Genomic DNA, 22,003 nt, shown 5'->3' with positions numbered 1-22,003 from the left:
GAATATCCAGCTCTCTACACGAGGGCACTGAAAATTTTATTATAGTTTCCATCATCATATTTGTGTGAGCTCGGTTTCTCAACAATAAATAATATAAAAACTAAAAAACGACAAACACTTGCGAATTAAGACGAAGAATTAATAAAGGGTAGCTATATCAAATATTCGACCATTTCTGAAATCCAACAAGCTTAGGCTCACGTTAATTGATTTTCACAACAAATAAATTCCATGTTGTTAAGGGTAATTTTAGTTTTTTCCGTATATATCTTCAATATTTTTTTTGAATATTGTTATGTAATCGGTTTAATTTGTAATAAAAGTTATGTTCGCATATTTTTCTTTGTTGGTGCACCGAAATTTTTTCTTATGATCAAAAGTGCACCGTGACTTTGAAAAGGTTAAGAATCACTGGTGTAGGAGTTCTTAGCCTATACGACCCATTAAACCCGGAACGACCCGGTCATCTGTGATATTTCGTGGGTCGAGGAGTGTTTTCAAAAAAAATATATTTTTTATAATTTTATAACTGGTCGGAATATTTAATATGATATGTATTGAGGAAAAAATGGCAGGAATAAATAAAAATAAGTTCTCTTTGGAATCGAACGGATTTTTTGTCTTAGGTCACGGTACGAAAACTAGTAGGTACCTTTATCTTGGTCGCAGCTCAAAAAGGTTAAGAAACCCTACTAGGACCTAGTTATATACGGAAACAACTAAAAACGTTCTAAACTAGTAGTTCTTACATGAATAATGCTTATCAAATTGCGTTATAACGTTAGATATCACTTTTTTTTTTACAAAAAATTGTCGTAATTAAGTAGGGTGCCTAGCTTGCGCTAGGTTCGTAGCTTAATTGCAAAAGCACACTGGGGTGAATCCAGCGGTTACAGGTTCAAGTCCCGTCAGGTGTCGTATTTTTTTCTAAAAAAATGTTTTTTTCTAGTGGTGATATGTATGAGATGTTTTCAAATTATGTATGTTGAATATATTATAAAATGTTACATTCTCAAATCATGTGAATTATTCGTTGAATAAAAGAAATAGTTTATTATACGACAATTAGTTGAAGACATTGATGGATAATAATTACTAACAATAATAACCAAATTACCAGTATCCGGTATTTTGTGATTATTTCACTATTAGTACTACACTACTTTCATTGGGCCTCATGTCTCATTGTATTCTTAAAAAAAAAATAACAAATATCTTTTTGACCAAGTGTAAAGATTTTTCAGTCTTAGACCCCTAACATAGGTAGGTACCCCAAAATCTATATTTTAGACTAGTGCTTCCCATACTTTTTCATAGCACGGCCCCCAAAATCTAAAAAAAATAATTCCGGCCCCCCTCTGCCGAAAAATTTTCCGACATAAAAGCAAATCGTCATAAAATATCATACTGATACGTAACAAAAACTTGTAATATCAGTAGATTCATGAAGTTGAATTACAAAAATAATTTGCTCTGTTTAATCCGAAATATTAATTGACTTTTGCATTCAATTCTTCTTTTGATAGTATTATTTTCGATCAATATAAATATTTTAATATAAAGTTTGCATAATCTGTTATCTGACAAATTAAAATGTGTATGTACTGTACGACAACATTATTTAGGCGACAACAGGAAGTCACTCTTATCGCATATAGAATATTTCACAGTGTTGTCATTTTTTGAGAAAACATATCCCGCGAAATTAGGTTTTAAGTTTATATCAATTCTATTCTCAGTAAGTTTATAAGTAGGTACATTAATTTATAAGTCTAATTATTGTTCAATAAATATCAATAGAATTTTTTTTTCAAATAATTTCACCTCTTAATTATTACTATTATGTTAATTAATACAGCGTAATTATTGAATTTGGAAGGAAATGTATCATTGAACCCACATTAACTGATAATATTGCTGCAGGTATTTATTAATTAAATAACTAGAATACAAATTATGAGTAAAAAAGTAGAAGTGAAAGATATAACATATTCAATATTATATTGATGACCCAATCACATGTTTTATAATTTACAAATGATGTCTTTATATCGTATTTTTAGTAAAATTGTTGTAGAAACACATACTGTGAAAATAATTTTCTATAAATTAAATTATATCCACCTTACATAAATTTTAAAACAATATGTACCTACTTATCGGTTTAAAAATTAGGAAAATAATTAGGAAAAAATAGGACAATTCATTAACTAACTAATGATCATTTATACTTAACTATTATACGTCTAAAAATATTAATAAAATAGATTACGATACACATAACTTTATAATATACAAACATAATTTCCAGTATTTGGGGAAATATTTCTAGTATTACAACACTGAATTTTGACATACCTGACAATGACAGGAACCCGTAATATGGGCTTGTTGAAAGTATTGTATAGGCTCGCCTTTTAAATACGACTCTGTTTCTTCTTCGCAATAAATCAAAAGTTTACTGATAATAATTCGAACATCATTTCGTATTGTTTTAGACATCTTTTGAATATAAAAAGCTTCAAATTACGTAAATTGATAGATGCGTCCAATACGAAGTGTCAAAAATGTAATGAAAAATTTGGGGGCGTTCCTAATTTGAAACCGGAAGTTCGATTAGCTGTACGTAGTTCACAGATTTGCCACGTAGCCAAGATGAAGTTGCCGGACAATACATAATAAAATTGTAAAAAATATTCATAAAAAAATTATATTTCACGGTCCCCCGCAGAAACCCTGCGACACCCTTAGAGGCCGCGACGCATGAGTTTGGAAAGCACTGTTTTAAGAACATGGCTGACAAGAATAAGTATCTTTCTAATGTACATTAAACGTTAAAAATGGATCGCAATGCAGACTTCCGCCGAGTATTACTTGTTAAACATTCACTCAACCGCTTAATCAAACTGTCATAGCGACTAACTATTTTGCCAAACAACAATTAAATACACATAATATATAATTCACATACTTTATATAAACGCCCCCATCCCCTGGAGGCCGTATTATTGAAGACTCGTCTAAATCCATTACTGTGAACTCCCAGCACAGAGTATCAATAGGCCAACCTTCCTGCCGAGCAGTCGTCTAATAAAGGAATAAGAAAATTGAAATCTCTTTAATGAAAAACAGTGATATTCTAATCTGACTGAAACAATATAACATGACATATCTAGACCTGCATAACAGCTGTGAGGAACCCAGTGGGAGAGTTGAATGACGGCAACCAACAGAGAGCAGGTGGAGCACGGGGCGCATTCGCCCAAGACTCCAAATGCGATCCTCTCGCAGACAGCTCACGACACCATGAACCCAACGGCTTAACAGATGGACGAGCTGTACATATTTTTTTTATTACCATGAGTGCAAGAATATAATATTAATTCATAAATAGTTATTCAATTTTCAATTATTATAATAGTGAAAATGTTATTATTAAAAAAAATTGCTCCTTATTGAATTTTAATAATCTTATGTGTAATTACCTTTGATCCAAGAGTTTGGAACTTTGCCTTCGAAAAGGCAAACATACATTTGTTCTAATTCCTCACTCATAATAACGAGACCTTCAATTGCTCTCCTTAATTCCTGAAATACAATATTATAAATAATTTTATATTGCTGCACAGTTTCAATTTTTATATACTGAATACTCGACGGCATTCACATACCATGTGCATCATGGCCCCCTCTCCTGAAATGGACCCCCAGTCTAGGATGTTTGGCGGGGCCCCCTTACCTATCGCTAAGGGTAAAGGCAGTGTGACGCGCTGCAGTAGCGTTTTCCAAATGATGTACATGGTAAAATTAAGGTATATTTTTAGCGATTTTTTGTATTTTTAATATGTACATCCATTTGAATTATGTAGTTGTCGAGTATCATCACACCGTTAAAAATTGCATCATACAACCAAATATTTTTAATTATTAATGTCATTGAAGGAAAATAGCTACGCAGGTGACTTTTTTTACCATTATTATCATTAAAGCAAATTTGTGATCTATGTTTATTTCACTTATCTGGTCGACTCGCAATGCCGGGCCCCAGACTAGAGCCCTGTCACCCCCCCCCTTATGGGGGCCATGATATGCATATTATGGAATATGGTTGTTCCCTAAAATATTGTGGAACTATTAAACACAAAAAAAAAGATTTATGGAAAGATTTTAACAAACATTCTGACTATGTACAATGTACATCATCATCAGGGGCGCGACAACCCGGTGTGGGTCCTGGCCTCCTCCAACAGCTCCGTCCACCTGTCCCTATCCAGTGTGGCCGCTTTCCAATTTGGTACCCCTAGAATACGGCAGTCACTGGCAGCTCCATCTAACCCGCGAACCTTTGGCCTCCCTCTTCTTCTACGTCCTATTGGATTGCTGGACATCACTCTCTTTGCCGGTTCATTGTCATTCATACGGTGCACATGATTTAGCCATCGCAGTCTCCCAATCTTAATTGATTGAACTGCGCTGCAATCTTCGTACAGCCCGTAGAGCTCAGCATTATATCTTCTCCTCCAATTGGTGCCATCCCTCATCGGTCCATATATACGGCGGAGAATTTTTCTTTCAAAGATGTTCAGGGCTCGTTCATTTCGCAGAGTTAATGTCCAGGTTTCCGATGCGTAGGTGAGCACTGGCTTTACAAGTGTCTTGTAAAGAGTGCTTATAGTTCGGCGAGATAGTAAGCGGGACTTAAAATGTATTAACAGTCCATGTACAATGTACATGGACAGTATTAATTGGGAAAACTTGATATTTTTTCGTAATATACAATATGTTTCCCTTGCTAATGATAAAAAATAATGTTTGATTACCAACTTCACAAAACATACAAGGAAATCCTCAAAATATCTTTGTAATAAAAGCATTCCTTGATACAATAATAATTATAGAAGGATTAAATTATTAATAATGTTAATTTGCTGGACCGATCTATTTGGATAACTGAAATGGAAGTGTAAAAAAATTATGCGAAACCTTTACAGATTCACCTTGCTGTTTTACATGAAGCGCAACCCGAAATTATTGAAGTCGGCATTACGTTTGATGAACTCTACAAATTGAAATATTTATAATGTTTGATCACATATCAAACATTGTTCCATCATACTGAATTTTAAGTTTGACTGGGAAATAGTGACCTTACAAATAATCACGGTCTTAGAGAAACCTTTTTGGAAACATTTTAAGATATTATATATTATATTATCATATTATCACTGTTTGAAAAGAGATAATGTTTGAAATAGGTAATGTATTGTTTGCAATATATATGTAATTTCAGTTATTTTTTAGTGCATGTCTTTTAGTTCAGTTGTGTGATAGCCCAGCTAGTTATTTTTCTAACAGAAACCATTTCTAATACAATTTAAGTGAGATTAGTAATATTATTTTCTTCACTGTGAAATGCTTCATTTGTTATGCCAAATTGAATATTAAAAATGTTTGCGTCTTGCAAGTGGTTACTGATTTTGGATCGGGTCAGTCGATATCTTGTATATAATGAGATTGCTATGGAATTTAAATAATCAGAAGAGAAGACACACAGTCGCTCTAGGATTAGTTTGGTGAAGCTCCATTTTTGGTGAAATTGTCTTTATAATGCAGTTCATTTTCTTGTTTATAAACGCATCGCAATCATTAAAAAAATAGTATATTTTTCATTAGAAACAGATATTTTTTCAAAAATTATCCAAGAAACCATAGTACAAAACAATCGCTATGAATTAGCATCTCCAATGTGCGGACCAACGGCACCGTGCATTGTTATACAGTTACCACCCCCTCTACTACGTGATTGATCAACGGATCACTTTATCTTTTTCTAATATTAGTTTTGTCTAGCTTTACTGACTAGGTCCTCATAACACATTTGCATAAGTTGTAATTTTTATATTAATTTTGTGAGAATTCGAAGCGATCGCTACTAAAGTGCAGTATCTGCTGTTAAATAAATACAAATTCTTCTTAATTAAATGAATAATAGCACAGGATTACTCTTTTAATATATTCTAATATAATGTATCTCTCACAATGTAAAATAAATAAATATGAAAGATCTTCCAGCATTGAAATATAAGGTAATGAACTTTGTTTTTCGTCTCCTGAATATTTCACATATGTCGCTTTGGACAAACTAATCCTAGAGCAACAACATGAAAAGATTACAACAAAAAATAGTATTAATGTATATTGTCCAAACACAATCATTGGATAAATATTATAAAGCTACATACATACATCCTTGCATGCGCTGAATGCTTTGTAAAATATCACTATAATTAAATGTTCCTGTACCTTCAATCCGGTTATTATGTAAACAATCAGGTCATTAAAATATACGAGTTCTTGAAGAAGAGACACACAAATCGGCATCACTGCGTGTAGTCCCATTAAAGCTTCCGTTGTTTCAATGTCAATAATCTTAGGAAGTTTAAAAAGCATTTCTTTTGCTAACAAGTCAACCTATAAAATTTTACAGCAAATTACCGATTATGCTAGACTAGTATGCAGTTGAAACAAAATACATAATAAGTTAGCAGCATAAAACAAGGAATATTTGTGGATATACCTTTTCGTCTCTATTGGTACTGTCCGTTCCGCCGCCTGTTTGTATGAGCGAAAGTAAAGCGTCACACATGAGTGTGGCATCTTGCGTGAGACAAGCCACATCAGCTGATGCGTGCTGACCAACACTTTCTGCTCTCTCGCTCGATGGTAACAATTCTATAAATGTTCTATAGGTCTGAAGAGAACCATCACGGGGAACTAAATAAGAAGCGACTGAAGAAAGCCTAAAATTAAAACATATATTTTTTACATTGAATAAATTATGATCATATTATATAATATAATATAACATCCAGTAAGGAAATTTTCAACCTCAAATACTCACCTATAATTGTTATGGGCCAATGCATCATTACAAAATATTTGATTGATGTACGCATTGAGGACTCGCATATCCCAGTCATCAGTCACATGTCCGCCATAATTAATTACGGCAAAAAGATATTTCAATGTCTCCCAAGGAACCTCTTCAAACTGATCGAGATAAGTCGAAAGCAGATTCTCGGAAGCCTAAGAAATACATGTTTAAATAATCAATGAAATTTCATAATTAGCTTATTAATATTTTTAACAGCTTTATTGTTAGAACCAGAGGTTGGCGCAGATCATTTTTTGAATTGCGCCACTCCAGCTCTGCTCCGGGACCTAATACTTGCTCCAGCTCCACTCCAGAGTCTGCTCCGCTCCGGGTAAAAAGTTTTAATATGTATTATGTGTATACCGATGTTAAAAAATAAAAAAAATAATTAGTTTTGAAATAAGGTTATTATTCTTCATTATTAATTCTATTTAACAAAATTGCCGACAGCAATTATTAAATTTTCATTATCTGCCTCTTCTGTCAAAAAAAGTGAGGTTGTTTATCACTCGGCTGTATTTCAAATAATTCCAGTGTTTCAAAGTGTTAAATGTAATATTTTCATTGGATTTTAGGACAAAAATTTAATAATAAAAGAAGCATCCGGAGCAGTGGAGCACTACAAATTTTCGGTGCTGCTCCGAGCTCCTACTCCGAGCTCCGCTCCAACGCTCTGGTTACAACATTTCAAAAGGAAGCATATTTTACCTCAAAATCAGCATTATTGAAGCTATAAACCACATTGTATCCCGATTGTCTGAATCTTTTTCTGGCCAACAAAGTACAATGGAAAAATGATACACAGTACAAAAGTTTCCTATACTTGGGTGTCTCCTCATTAAACTTTTCTTCATTTATATTTGAAAATAATAATGCCATATTTCCTTTTATACCCTGTATGAAAAATAAAGTAAATAGTAATTATGAAAGTATTCATTTAAATTCATTTGTGGACTGCCTGTCTAACACACGGGTGGAAATTAAATCACCTGCGGTGGTTCCGTTGTCATTTTGATGCTATTTTGTAGAATGCTCAATGGAAATGCCGGATCCGGCATGGAGGAGAGCCACAATCTGAATTTTGGATGGACCGATACACGATCGAGTCCTCTCAAAGTACTTAACCAAGCACACGCTAAATGGCAATTGGCCAAAAATACCCAGCCACCATTATCCATTGCCATCTCGAGCATCCTGAAACCGGTTACAAAATCACGGAGCAGTCGGTTAGTTTAGAATAATACATCATACTTAAATATTTTTTGTTAAGACTGAGATACGTACCTGGTAGCAATTTCAGATTGCCCCTGACCCAAACTGAGAGATTGAAATTTATCACTCATTTTACAATCAGCTGCCAGTTGAATAAGGGAAGAAGTAGGATCAACTCCTGGAGAAAGTACAAATAATAACGGTGTTCTGTTGTGAGATTCTTCCCAGGCAGCCTATAACGAAAAGTTATTTATAAAAGGCGTATCGAGTATACTTCAGTCATTTCTACAGTGGCACCTTGGATTTGGTAAAAGCGTTAGCAGTGGTATTGTTATTAGTTCCTACAATGCCTGTTTCAACGCTGGCAAACAATACCAGTGCAACTAATAATTGCTCCATGGTGTCAGTGTAGAATGATTCCAGTATACAAGATATTTTAGGTTTACTTATAACATTCCTGCATAATAACGATACACTGAATATTCTTTAAATCCCTTTTCACCTTGACATCTAAAACAGGTGGCTCAACATATCTTGGACCCATCGTATTTATAACAAATGTCGTGAGGCACGTGGTCAATCTATCCAACCGGAGGGATCTCAAGAACAGCAGTCGCTGGAAATCACCGCAGATACCGTTCCATTCGCCTGTTCCAAAATAAAATATACATTAGGTATATTGTGGTGACACCACCTTCCGAAGGCTCAGATCAACCATATTCTAAGCTTCGAGAACAAATGCAGAAAGTAAATCCCCATGCTTTAAACCGGGGGTTCACAAACTTTTTTGTCAAAGGGACAATTTTGAAATCAAAAATATTTGGCGGGCCGCCCTTTCTTTTAAAAAACATAAGGCAAAAAAATTTTAAATTATTTCATTGTGTAAACTTATATTTTTAACTAAATGTGCATTATTATTACTCTCATTAATATACTAAAAATTAATATTTAAATTTTTTCACCATGTGATTTATGCAATTGTTTGTTTGAAGCTAAACCCTGCAATCTAGGCTCAAATTTTGTGGTGTGAATACGCAAAACAGATGGGATATGGTTGTCTGTTAATTTTGATCTTAAGTTTAATTTATTAAAGCTCATTGTAAAAAATGTTTTTTCACAAATATAGGTATAGATCTACCATCATAAATTGGCATTTCAGCGAGGGCGCTAGTATGACATTGAGAATGTTGTCATAACTAACAAAAAAATGGTTATTTATAAATTTTCATTGGTAGTAGATTTATGTACAAATATTATTTAAATTAAAAATTAACACAATCAAAATAAAAACGTGTTACTTTTTTTATAACCACGAGGAAGAAATGCATAGTTGGAAAAATCAGAAATTGGAAAATATAAAGTAGTATTGTGTATATTTTAGTCATGGAAAAAAATATAATAAAAAAAGCGAAAATAAATTAAAATAACTCTAAAGACAGTAAAATAGTATCAACATCAATAGAATTTTAAATAAAACACGATAACTATAAGTTACACAAACAATGTAGAAATTATATAACTACTATAATGGTTCAATTCCAGATAGACTATCGTCCGATTCTGTGTCACTCTCAGGACCATTTAGGGTAAAAATAAAACCAGTCGAGGTCATATTATGGAATTCAGACTTGTAAATGTCAGTTTAATTAATATACTAAATTTCTTTATAAATCCGTTTACATACACAAATAATAAGTACCTAAGTATTAATTTATATTGCTATCCAACATTAATATTTTTTTTATATCATAAAAAAAACAAGAAATTGCTTGCATTGTAATATAAATGCAACTTGGTAACACTGAACACCTGTCATGGCGGCTGGCCACTTGTATTCCATTATCGATAGAAATAATCAATTATTTTTGTCCTTTTTCGTCATCGCAGAATTGCCATAGTTTTAGAATGATGTCTCTGGCATTCCCACGAACTGTTTTAGAACTACTTGCCATTATGCACTATACTTATTTCTTCTGTATTTTCAATAATCCCGAATTCTGCATGCTGACGTTTTACAATGTAAACATTTGACTCAGTCTGGAATAAATTTGTCATAACGCCAGTAAACACTACTGTGGAGTTATTTTCGGATTGCGCTTCGTCTCATTCATTTCTTCGTGGAGACATAATTCATTGTTGATTATATTAAAATATAGCTTACTTTAAATACTTACTAAATAATTGGTGCTAAGTAGCTATCGAATAATGTCAAATATTAAAAGGTCACATTCGTTTATTAATAATCTAAAATGCTCTTTATGTTTTCATATGTACAAACAATAAAAATCTTGCGAGCAAGAAAATCAGCGCACCTAAATTAGCAACAGACACTTGTTCGATTATAAAATACTATATCAAATATAAAATTATGTATTAGGTACATTCCTTATTTAAAAGGAAAAAGCTTTTTTTACTTGTTGTTTTACTTTTTTTATTTTATTTATCAACACTAATTACAATGTGTTTTTGATATTTTGACGCCATGAGAGCTAGATAAACGCAAGCGCAATCCATAATTCGAGAAATATGTTGTAAAATTAAATGGCGTTTGTGACAAATTTATCCTCGATAGACAATTTTAGTTTCAAATTCGACCGGCTGACGACTTACGATGGTAGATCTATAAATAAAGAAACCATTTAATTTTAAATAATATATATTATATAACTAATATATAAATAATATAACAAGGATGTTTAATTTTAAGTGTAATTTTTAATATTCGATATGAAGAATAAAATATAATACTTACAGATTTAACATAAATCTCGCGGGACAAATCAAAAAGTCATGCGGGACATAATTGACACACTTTATGAACCCCTGCTTTAAACTGAAGCGTAGTTTTCCCACACCATTGCGCAATACGCTCTTTGCACGGTGAGAGAATAGTTTGACGATGAGTACAATAAGTACCCAAAACGAGACTAAAACTCATCACTTTCACAACAGATGGGAAATTGAGTATTTCTTTGTGATATTAAAAGACGTTTTTGTTTAATAATTTATAACACCTCAGTATCTTCAGCCAAATATAATAATATGTTTGTTTAAGTTTTTATTAGCACCTGTGTACCGAATTTGAAATCTATTCGGGAAGTAGATAAAATTTGATCGTAAAAATATGATTTAATTAAAACACAAAAATCTGAGAGAATAAAGTTGCAGATTTTTTTTTATATTATCAAGTAAGTAGATTTTATATGTACACAATATTTATTAAATCTATAGCAATTGGTAATTTTAGATTGTCATTTTCATACCGACAAGTGGTAGAGTTTCGGGCTCAGGATGCAGATACCACGTCTGCCAATCTCTGGAATGAGCTTCAAACGATTCAATGACTCCGTGGAATCCTCCAATTTTATTAAGCTCGGTTATGTTATCCCAGCAATTTTCAGGAAGCCAAGCTGCAACAGCCTCAAAAGTTTGTTACCTGTATCATCATTATACCATAAAATAAATTTAGTTGTAGTACAACTCACTGGTCGGATTATCCGGTTGCTCTGTCCTATCGAGGACTATGCCACCCTTCAGCAGAAACAGATACTCGTTCATTTGAAGCATTCCTTTCTGGTTTATTATTTTTGCCACCAAATGGAATGTAAACACAAGCTTGTGCCGTTCAAATAACGCTCTACAAGTATTCCTGTTGGAAAAATGTAATATTTTATTCATTATGTACAATTTCTAAGTCTTTTGAAATTCATCAAATAATGTATAAATTATTATGCTTACTTGTAGACCGCATAAGTGTGATATTCATTCAAGTTATTGATTCTCTCTTCTAAGATGTTGGACTTATTACTTTTTTTGATAGAAGACAAAAAAAGTTCAATATAAGACTCTAAAGAAAATTGATACATCGGATCGATATAAGAGAGATCTATCAAAACAAAAAATAATACAGAAGCACGCTCAGCGGTCGGTATGTAACCCTGTAAAAAAAATGTATCATTTTGAAAAAAATTAAAAATGTAATGCATAATGTATATAATATGAGGTGTCTAATTACAAAAAGCAACACGTCCACAATTCAATATTTTCGGGAAACAACGTTTTTATGTTTCAAACTTCAATTCGTGGGTCGGGATGTGTAGTCAGGTAAGTCACAAAACAGCAAAAATGAGATATGAATGCCACTATACTAAAAAAAAAATAATCTTTCGTTGTGTGTAGTCAGGTAAGCCGTACGTCTCACCATTGGTGAGATGCAGTTTCAGTCAAAACATATTTTTTATTTTACGGGGTGTGTACACAGTTAAGTCACATGAGTAGTCAGATAAGTCAACATTTTGTGTGACTTACCTTACTACTCATAGTTGGCTTACCTTCAAACGTCATACCTACTCAGTGTTGATTTTGGTGAATTTAACGTATTTTTAAAGATATTTTGAGAAATATTTGAAAAAGAAATAACAACAGAACCTAAGTAAAATAGTCATAGGTATTATAATAAATTATGACTTATATAAATAAGTATGTGTATTATTTGTAAATAATAAAAAATATACCAAATTTATCGAATTTGATTTATTTAAATCTAAAAACACGTACATAATATCCAAATAAACAATCTTGCTTCTAGGTTCAACCACATACTCCAATAACTTGTATGTTAACGATTCATTGATAGCATAAAAGATCTTGATTTTAATATTCAAGAATTATTACAGTCTAATTTACCAACATTGAAGAACCACGCCCTTCATGCTCAAATAGTGCTTCCACGATTACACATCATAATGATGATTTAACCTGTTACCCTCGTTCTCGATTGAGAAGTAATAATCACCAAAAATGTAACTTAAGGGATGATACAAAGCCTTCAGAAATGATAAAAAATTTGCACGAAATACTGGAAAAAGTTACACAATAAGTACCTATAATGGATGTTATGAATACGAAAAAAAGTCGTATCAGACAAAGCGAACCATGAAAACAACATTTTCGCCAACAGTTTAATATTACTTGACTGTTGAACTGTTACGGAAACCAATTTGTAAAGGTTGTACACTAAAACATTAAGTGAAAGTCACAATTTTTTTGTTTTGGAAAAAAAAGTGCGACTACTTCCGGTATACTTATTCAAAAATATGCAAGAGGAAAAATATCTCTAAAAGATAGCGAAGAAGATAGGCAAATATCTAAGACACATATTATACTCTCAATTCCATCATTATGAGAGTCATTACTCTAGAAGGAACTGTCAGAAAATACTTACCGCCACATATGACAATAACTGTGATGTATTCTCAATATTTGAAGAGTATTAGCTCTAATCCCATCAATATTCGTTTATACGCAGAAATATTCCCTGGCATGAACTTAACATTCAAACGGCCAAATAAGGATACCTACTTGCCAAACATACGATAAACTTAACTTAATTAAGAATTCCACCAACGATGAAGAAAGAAATAAAAATCATGAGGAATTGAAAGAGCATCATAACGAAGCTGACTTTGCATATTCAGCTAAAAAATTGTGATAAAAAGTACTTGCAAGATTCTTCTTGCCAAATTGTAACATTTGACATGCAGCAAAGTTCCCTGGCCTTTTACAAACGGCATTTGACAGTGCATGATTGTGATAATAACCAGGGATATTGCTATGTATGCCATGAAACTCTTGCTAATAGAAAAGCTAACGATATCGCTTCATGCCTGTTCAAATACTTAACCAAGGGGTACATGATAATATTAAGCATATGATCATGTATTCTGATAGATGTGCGGGTCAAAACAAAAATAGCCACGTAGCTGTAATGTGCATGATAGCAGTAAAACATTCTGAGACTTTAAACAAAATTGATCACACTTTTTAGTCCCTGGCCACACACATATGGAGTGCGATAGTGACCATCGCATAATTAAGAAGAAAAAAAAACATTTGGTGGAACGATCGAACATCCTCATGATTGGGCCAAATCAATGTGTGAGGCTGCAAAGAAAAATCCTTTTAAAGTCACTGAAATGACTCGTGCAATTACAAATTTTTAACTACTCGGATCGATTAAAAGGACCATTGCCACTCAGAAAAATAGACACAGATGGGAATAAGTTTGTTTGGAGAGATGTTAAGTGGCTTCAATTCAACAAACACAAACCGGGAATAGAGAAATTTGAAAGAACTCTCGACGAAACGAGTGCATTTTAACAAATTTCATATATAAGACGAGACAAGACGAAAGATTTGATAGACTTACTTCCATACATTTCACCGTATTATAGAGAATTTTATGAGTCACTTGAGACATCTGAGATAGTCAGCGATATTTAACCTGATACTATTGAAGAAATTCATACTGAAGTTTAATGATAACGATTAAACTTTATAATATTCAGGTTTGTGTGCCTTTTCATTACTTAAATAACATTAAAGTAAAAAAAAGTTGTAAAAATGCTAATTTTAAATTTATATAATATTTTTTTCAATAAACCAATAAGATTTATGTATAAAACGTGTGTTTTATTGCTAATATTAGTCGGATTTACATGAAAAAATAACAATATTACTTTATGCGTAGTAAGGTAAGTCAATCATTTTTTGTGCAAATCCAGTTAAGTCAATTCCCTTTTTTTTTAAACCAATTAAGTTTTAATGAAACGAAATAGTTAGAATACTTCGAGGACATATAATTGAAAGCTAATTACATGTACTTTGATTTGTTACCCATAAAAAAACATAACTATAATTAGGGGAATGTGGGGAATTTTTTGAACTTTGTTTTTGCTATATCTCAAAATGACATTTTGTGACTTACCTGACTTCACATCCCGACCCACGAATTATTTGTTTTAACGTGAGATTATTTTTTTCGTTGTATTCTATGTCGAAATTAGAACTAAATGGCAATTTGTTTCAGCCGATAAATTCTTAAATGTAATAAATATAGACAAAATAAAATTGGACGTAGCGCTACTTGTATCTCACTTTTTAATTTATTCCGCATAAGGCACATATTTCCGTGGCACTGTCATGAGTTTACCAGATGCTACAGCATAAGAGACGCCTTTTTCAATATTGAATGTTCCCTTATTGATTGACTCAAGCACGCGCGAAATCAACAAAGCTTTAAATAATTTCGATACTTAAAATATTTTTTTTCGTAGGGTTATGTCGCGTTTTGGAATTTATAGATCAATACATATTGTGTAAAATTATACAAAGAATATGTGCATATTTTTTTCTCGATTTTGACAAAATATGGACTTATCGCTTTTTGGAATTAGACGCCTCATATTATATACATTGTACTAATACAATAATGTGCAGGAAATGTTTTACCTGTCTAGCAACATCAATTTCTTTTTCTGTGACTTGTGACGTTTCTAATGCTTCTTTTACCTCGACAAATGTCTTTTGAGAAGTTTGTAAAGTTGTAAATAACTCTTCATTTTCCAATAGCGATCCCTCAGATTCATTCATGAGGCGCAGAAGCTCGTTTTCTAGATCGACCTATTTTAAAAACCATTCATCAGCCGACTATCTATGTGTGACTATACTACAAGAACAAGACATGTCTCAGTAAAGTTGTTATAATACTTTACCAATATTTTTTTATTCTTTGCTATATTAACAACCAAGGTGTCTTTCATTTGCTCCAGTTGCGGAATTTCCTTCCTAACGACGATTCCTAACAGTTGCGCTTGCAAGCCTTGTTCCTTAACGGCAAAGTTAACCATAGCAGTTTTGGTCAAAACTTCCGGCGTGTATGTTGGGTTACCTAAAAAAAGTCATTTTATTGTAACATTCTCAATAAGTACTCGGTGATTGTTTTCTTTGTAGGAAAATTATATTATTTAGATTCGTGTCCAACACCACCATATATATACAGTTGAACTTGGTTATTACGAGGAAGATGGGACTGACTGAATTTGCTCGTTATAAGCGTTACTCCTTATATCAGAGAATAGTTATTTTTAAATGAGCAGTCACATAACACAAAAAGTCGCAATTCAAACAAAAATACACAATTAGGATTTTTCCCCGAAACAAGCATGGCATTCATAAACTACAAAAGAATTTGTTTATTGTAATGAACGCAATAAACACTGGTAGGTACCTACTGACTTCACAAACCTTAGATTTTTCACATGCAATTTCAACCATATGCGTGGATACTTTTTCAATATTGTCGGCGTAAACATCAATTAGGTAGGTACTTAGACACTTAACTAGTGTCATAAACGTAATCCGATCCCGGCGGCATCCTGTCCGGTCAGATTTTATTGCTTAGGGTCGAAATGTTTTTAAACGATCGACACATTAACAGTTTTAAGAAAATTTTTGACGAGCTCGTTATAAAAGTGAATAAATGTATGGAGAAAATCATAAACTAAAATGTCAACGAATGTTTCCTCGTTACAGTGCGCAAGAAAAAATGAAATTATTGGTTTAATAAGTAAGTATATATACGTTACGCCGAATGTGCGAAATTGAATATTACATGAAATGGGCAAAATTTTGCCTAAATCATGAAAAATGCAAGCCCGTTGCCTTATTCATGAATTAGACGAAATATCTGGAGAGTGCGTGAATTCGGCAGTAATTTTTCTGCCTAGTTCATGTATTGGACAAATTAGATGGTAGCGCTACGGTGGTATTTTTTGCAACTAAACTAAATGTATCAAATGCTCATGCATTGGTCAAAATGTACATATATTATCTATGGTCAAAATAGATGATCGCACTCTGGTGGCGTTTTTTGCAACAAATCAAACTAAACAAATGTGTCAAATGTCATTGATTATAATATAAAAATATACCAATCAATAACTACAATGACGTTCATATCCATTTACTATGCGCAAAAAAATCTAGAACTTTAATATGATAACGGAAGAATTTTATTGAAAAGTATTTTCGCGATTTGATTCGTGCTTGGTATCAAACGTGCAATGGTCAATTGAATGTTTGTGATAGTTTGTTGACACTTGATAACTAACCTCAAAATGGAGATTCAGTTGAATAATTTAATTCAGAATTACAAAACCTAGCCTAACCTAATAATAATAATATTATATTATGTCCAATTATAAATAATAAAACCATCCGTATTAAATTTACTTTTTCTTCTGTCATGTTGACAGTTCAAGAATTCCATACCCTGGCGAATTTATGTACTCAGCAGAAAATTTTCCTAATTCATGAATAAGGCAACAGGCTTGACTATTACATGAATTAGCCAAAATTTTGCCCATTTCATGTAATAGTCAATTTCGCACATTCGGTGTAACATATATATAGTAATATAATAAGTACCTATTGTACTATTATATAATAACAATATATTAATTTTAAGTGCTAATACTTACCCAACTTTGTCGCAATGTATAGTCGAAAGTTGTCATTATAGTCGATGACTTGCTGGTTGAACGTTATCATTACTCTATTACCGATATTCACAAAAGCTCTGTTCAAAATGGGATCAATGGAAGGATCAATTATTTCCATTGTATTCTGAATGAGAACCGGCAACCCTTTCGTCAGACACTTTTCCAAAACCTTCAAGCAAGTGGATTCTCCGAAATCTACAATCTGCAATGGAAATTTTCAATCACTACCTATCTTTTGTATTATAACATATATTTATTATCAAGTTAATAAACAAATCATGTACCTTGATACCATTTTTCTCTTCCATTTTTGATATCCAAATAATAGCTTGACCTTGAGGATCTACGACCAACGGCCATCTTTTAGCATTCGTTACGATTATGCTATTCTCGGCACTGAATAAATCACCTTAAATAAATAAATTAACAACCACACATCAACAAATTCATTAATTTACCACGATTAAAAAATACTCAAAACTGTAGACTGACAACTAAAGCTTAAGTTGTGACCTTGGCGCTGATGCCATAATGTGAGTATTACCAGTGTATTAATTAGCAAGCTATTAATTTTCCAAGCAGCAGCACCCCATGCTATAGTTGTCGGTCTAGTTTATTCAGAGTAGTTTTTGAAAGGAAACTTTTTTACACACCAGATCTCTAACAAAAAATTGCAATAATTTGATCAATAGAAAAAATTTGACTCAAAGACAGACGTCACGATCGATTCGTTGACATATCGTTTGACAAGACAGGCACTGCCAACTGGGCTATTTTTGTCCTCGGGTGATTGACAATTTTTTACCTATACGGGGTATAATATAGAATAAAATTATTATTGTACACGCGAACCAATAAATAATCAATTTTTTTAAGTATTAATTTGTCAGTATTAACAGATGGCAATAGAAAGTTTTTATTGAGTGAATTTGTTTGAAAATTTAATAGATGGCAATATATTATTTTAATTAAATTTACTGTAGCTAATAAAAGTTTAAATTTTGTCACGTCATGTGTTCACCACACAGTAGAAAAAAAATTCTTACCCGGCAAGCCCATGTGGTTCCACTCTCTCAACACCGCATCATCCAGAAGGAAAGCCTTAACATTCAATCCCAAACTGTGAGGAATGTCTTCCTTATCTACCTAAAAAAAATCACTTCTTTACAGTGAACTGTTCCGTTGTACAAAAATTATAAATGTAATAACAGTACACAGCGTATCAATACCTCTGCCGCCCATAAATCGCTCAATTTCTCTCTATACTGTGAAGTAAACGGACCCAAGTAAGAGATAAATGCAGTAGATATAAGGCAGTCTCCTGGTAAATTGATGAACTGAGCATCTAATTGCTCTACGGTAGCTTTCCAGCGCTCTTTTTCACCTTAAATAAGATTGACGATGAAAACACTGATCAATAATTGGAGAGAGGGACAGATCTTCACTCAGAGAAGAGGCTATAATTATGATAGCGGGTCGCAGTCAACGCCTTGGTAAAATTATAGAAAAAATAAATATTTATAATAATATATTCTGCCTTTTTAATTAATAAATAACAGTTTTAATAGATTTCTGTACAAAGTTAAATCGATGAATTGAATACCTCCCAATCCATCCACCAAAGCTGCGGCCCTGTCTAGTTTAGCTTGCAATATTTTAGCTCTCGCTGCTAATCCTTCTTTTTGTTCTAATTTTTTGTCATATTCTTTTTGTAAATTTTCTAGAGTTTCACTCAAAATCTTCAACTTTTCCTGAGCTTCTGCTAAAATTTTCTGCTTCAATTTTAATGATGACATGGCTTCGTCCAATCGCTCTTTTTTTGGTTTTACGATTCTACAAAACATTTTAACAAAATTATTCTTTTTAAATCACAGCATCGATCAGAGAGAAAGCATTATTGTTTTTAATTTCTTTACACACTTGAAAGCCTTCCCATATTTTTCTATGGCCTGTACCCACTGACAGAGAGATTTAGCGGCAGATGAAACCGTACCGACTTTCTCGGGCTCAAATTCTGGATTCGTGGTATACATTGCAATTTTTTTCAACACTTTATCGGGAATGTGATCTTTATCATAATTTCTGAGGTTCTCCAGGAAATACTGATCACCCAATTGACGCTTTGCTTCCACCCAAGAAGTGTCGACCTAAAGAAGACTAATTATTAGATATTTGTTCAGAAGAAACATCACAGTTTGAAATAGTTACAAGTCATTTTACCAGTCAAAAATTGCAAGCATTTCAACCAAATTTGAACAGCGGATTATACACTGAATCAACAATAATTTATTTTTATTATATTGTCGTCAAGGTGAGTAGTTAATTTTATTAATCAGTGTCACCACTAGTTTTGCACAAGGCTTCCGCTCTCTGAAGGGACTAAATTTCATATTGTCAATATAAATATATAATTAATATATTATATCAATTTTAACACAAACCTGTAAAAGTATCATTACAGCTTCCAGTACCATTTCAATTTTTACTGGAGGTTTTGCATAAGATTTTATTTCTGTTATGTCCTTTTTATTTAACGAGTTTAATGCCTGCAATACATAAATATTTTTAATTATTACGTTGTATAAATCTATAAACAGGCGTATAGCAAAAAGAATAATTTCACTGAAATGTAATATGTACTGACAGCAATGGCCTCTTTCAGGGCGGGCATGGCTCCAGCCAGATCTTTCTCGGCAGCATCAGCAAGCTTTTTACACTGGACTTCCTCTTCCCCAGTTTTAACACTTCGAATGGCAACACTCCTTTGCTGCTCGTCTGCATTTCTTTGCTGTATATTTATGACGGCCATGTAATCTAAACACTCCTGTGTATAAAGTGCTACTTGCGCCTGTGAGAACAATAATTTAAACAACAGTTAAACTTAGCTTTTATTAATTATGGGTTTATCAGCCTATTCTACCAACTGCGAAAATTTTAAAAATGTGGGAACTACATCTAAAAACCTGTAGACTTTGTAGGACAATTACCGCGGAACCTCAATTTTACGTTCCAGGAATTCACATTTTATTGCTATTTGCATACCTAGTCCTATTATACTTTAGTACGTCTAATTCACAGTTTTACATTTTTATTTACCAGCAGTTACATCTGAAATATTCAAAATTCAATTTAAATTAGGTAAGTACATGACAGCATCGAAATGGATTCCAGAGACATCATGACTGCAGTGCCTCCAAGGTCACATCATACATAATGTGATTGTTTAATTTTGTTGTTTTGTGGTGTTTTCAGATTTAGCCACCAAAGATATCCCAAATTGTTTATTTTCGACTTTTACACTGTCCCTGGGCCTTTAATAATGAAACAATAAATGATTTATTTGCCGATTGCCTACCTTAGAAGCTTCCAATTCCACTGACATTGATTCAACGGAAACTCTAGTGTCTTCCAATTTAGACAAGCCATTCCTCAGTTTATTTGCATTTGCAGCTGCGTTATTCCTTTTATTTGTTAACATACTAAAAGACAATTAGAAGAATGATTAAAAATGTTGCCTAATAAATATGTCATCGTAAAATAGCAACGCTTTAGGCCATACGTAGTAACAACCGCTAACCATATCCACATGTGGTTGCCATACCGTCGCTATAGTACTTGTTTTCCGAATAGACCAAATGTCGATTGTTCAGGAAACGAAAAACAAAGTTCCCTGTCTTATATTTAAATATCAGTTTATATATCAAGCACTCTGTCTCCTTTTTATGATTGCCACATTATCCAAGAAGAGATTTGATGAATAACATATTAGTATAATTCATTAAACTAAGAGAAAATACGTTTTATTTACAAGTAAGCAATGTGGATATACGGATCATTCTCAGCGCTGGCTCCGAAAAGTGGATATTCGGAACAAAAAAAGGACATTCGGAATGTAAGACCGTAGCGTATCGTTGCATGGACCACGGTATACCGTGTGGTCAAAAAGTACAAACTTAAAAACTTAATATAAATTACGTCATTTTTAATAAATTTACTGATAGGTACATGATTTTGTGTAAATAGGTGATCAAGTTGTATCAATGATCGTTTTTACCTAATTTCATAGATAATTATAAAATATGCCATTCACTATTTTCTGTTTACAAAATTGGGAATCAACATAAAATTATATACCTAATTATAGTTATAAAAAATCTGTATCCATAGATTTACGTAATAATAATGTAGGTATAGATCTACCATCATAAATTGGCGTTTCAGCGAGGGCGCTAGTATGACATTGAGAATTTTACCATAACTAACAAAAAAATAGTAATTTATAATTTATTATTGGTAGTAGATTTCTGTACAAATATTATGCAATCCATAATTCGAGAAACATGTTGTAAAATTAAATGGCATTTATAACAAATTTATCCTCGATAAACAATTTTAGTTTCAAATTCGACCGGCTGCCAACTTACGATGGTAGATCTTTAGTAAAATTTTCCTAATTTCTATATTAAAACGATGGCAATGATATTTTTATTGGTCACAAATAATGCTTCATTATGGA

General features: G+C 32.6%; 1 protein-coding gene across 1 annotated transcript in view; it reads right to left on the bottom strand.

Moving 5' to 3' along the window:
• kl-2 (dynein heavy chain 2, axonemal kl-2) overlaps positions 1 to 22,003 on the bottom strand; it is a 79,252-nt gene that overhangs the window by 4,180 nt on the left and 53,069 nt on the right. Inside the window, exons 50-73 of the mRNA XM_085960232.1 lie at positions 20,843 to 20,966; positions 20,132 to 20,335; positions 19,929 to 20,033; positions 19,408 to 19,634; positions 19,091 to 19,320; positions 18,717 to 18,871; positions 18,534 to 18,633; positions 17,772 to 17,896; positions 17,467 to 17,689; positions 15,700 to 15,875; positions 15,437 to 15,607; positions 11,885 to 12,084; positions 11,632 to 11,795; positions 11,410 to 11,556; positions 8,649 to 8,794; positions 8,219 to 8,379; positions 7,924 to 8,128; positions 7,643 to 7,828; positions 6,902 to 7,086; positions 6,578 to 6,800; positions 6,304 to 6,471; positions 3,486 to 3,588; positions 3,179 to 3,336; positions 2,972 to 3,087 (exon numbers count right to left, since the gene is read on the bottom strand). Of these exons, the coding sequence (XP_085816358.1) occupies positions 2,972 to 3,087; positions 3,179 to 3,336; positions 3,486 to 3,588; positions 6,304 to 6,471; positions 6,578 to 6,800; positions 6,902 to 7,086; positions 7,643 to 7,828; positions 7,924 to 8,128; positions 8,219 to 8,379; positions 8,649 to 8,794; positions 11,410 to 11,556; positions 11,632 to 11,795; positions 11,885 to 12,084; positions 15,437 to 15,607; positions 15,700 to 15,875; positions 17,467 to 17,689; positions 17,772 to 17,896; positions 18,534 to 18,633; positions 18,717 to 18,871; positions 19,091 to 19,320; positions 19,408 to 19,634; positions 19,929 to 20,033; positions 20,132 to 20,335; positions 20,843 to 20,966 (4,002 nt within the window). The remainder of the gene's footprint in view (positions 1 to 2,971; positions 3,088 to 3,178; positions 3,337 to 3,485; positions 3,589 to 6,303; positions 6,472 to 6,577; positions 6,801 to 6,901; positions 7,087 to 7,642; positions 7,829 to 7,923; positions 8,129 to 8,218; positions 8,380 to 8,648; positions 8,795 to 11,409; positions 11,557 to 11,631; positions 11,796 to 11,884; positions 12,085 to 15,436; positions 15,608 to 15,699; positions 15,876 to 17,466; positions 17,690 to 17,771; positions 17,897 to 18,533; positions 18,634 to 18,716; positions 18,872 to 19,090; positions 19,321 to 19,407; positions 19,635 to 19,928; positions 20,034 to 20,131; positions 20,336 to 20,842; positions 20,967 to 22,003) is intronic.

Source organism: Rhyacophila brunnea, unplaced genomic scaffold, assembly GCF_057557595.1.
Source record: "Rhyacophila brunnea isolate RB1 unplaced genomic scaffold, BYU_Rbru_1.0 scaffold_11, whole genome shotgun sequence".
NCBI lineage: Eukaryota > Metazoa > Arthropoda > Insecta > Trichoptera > Rhyacophilidae > Rhyacophila > Rhyacophila brunnea.
The sequence above is the reverse complement of the archived record's forward strand: the minus strand, read 5'-3'. Positions and strand labels throughout refer to the sequence as shown.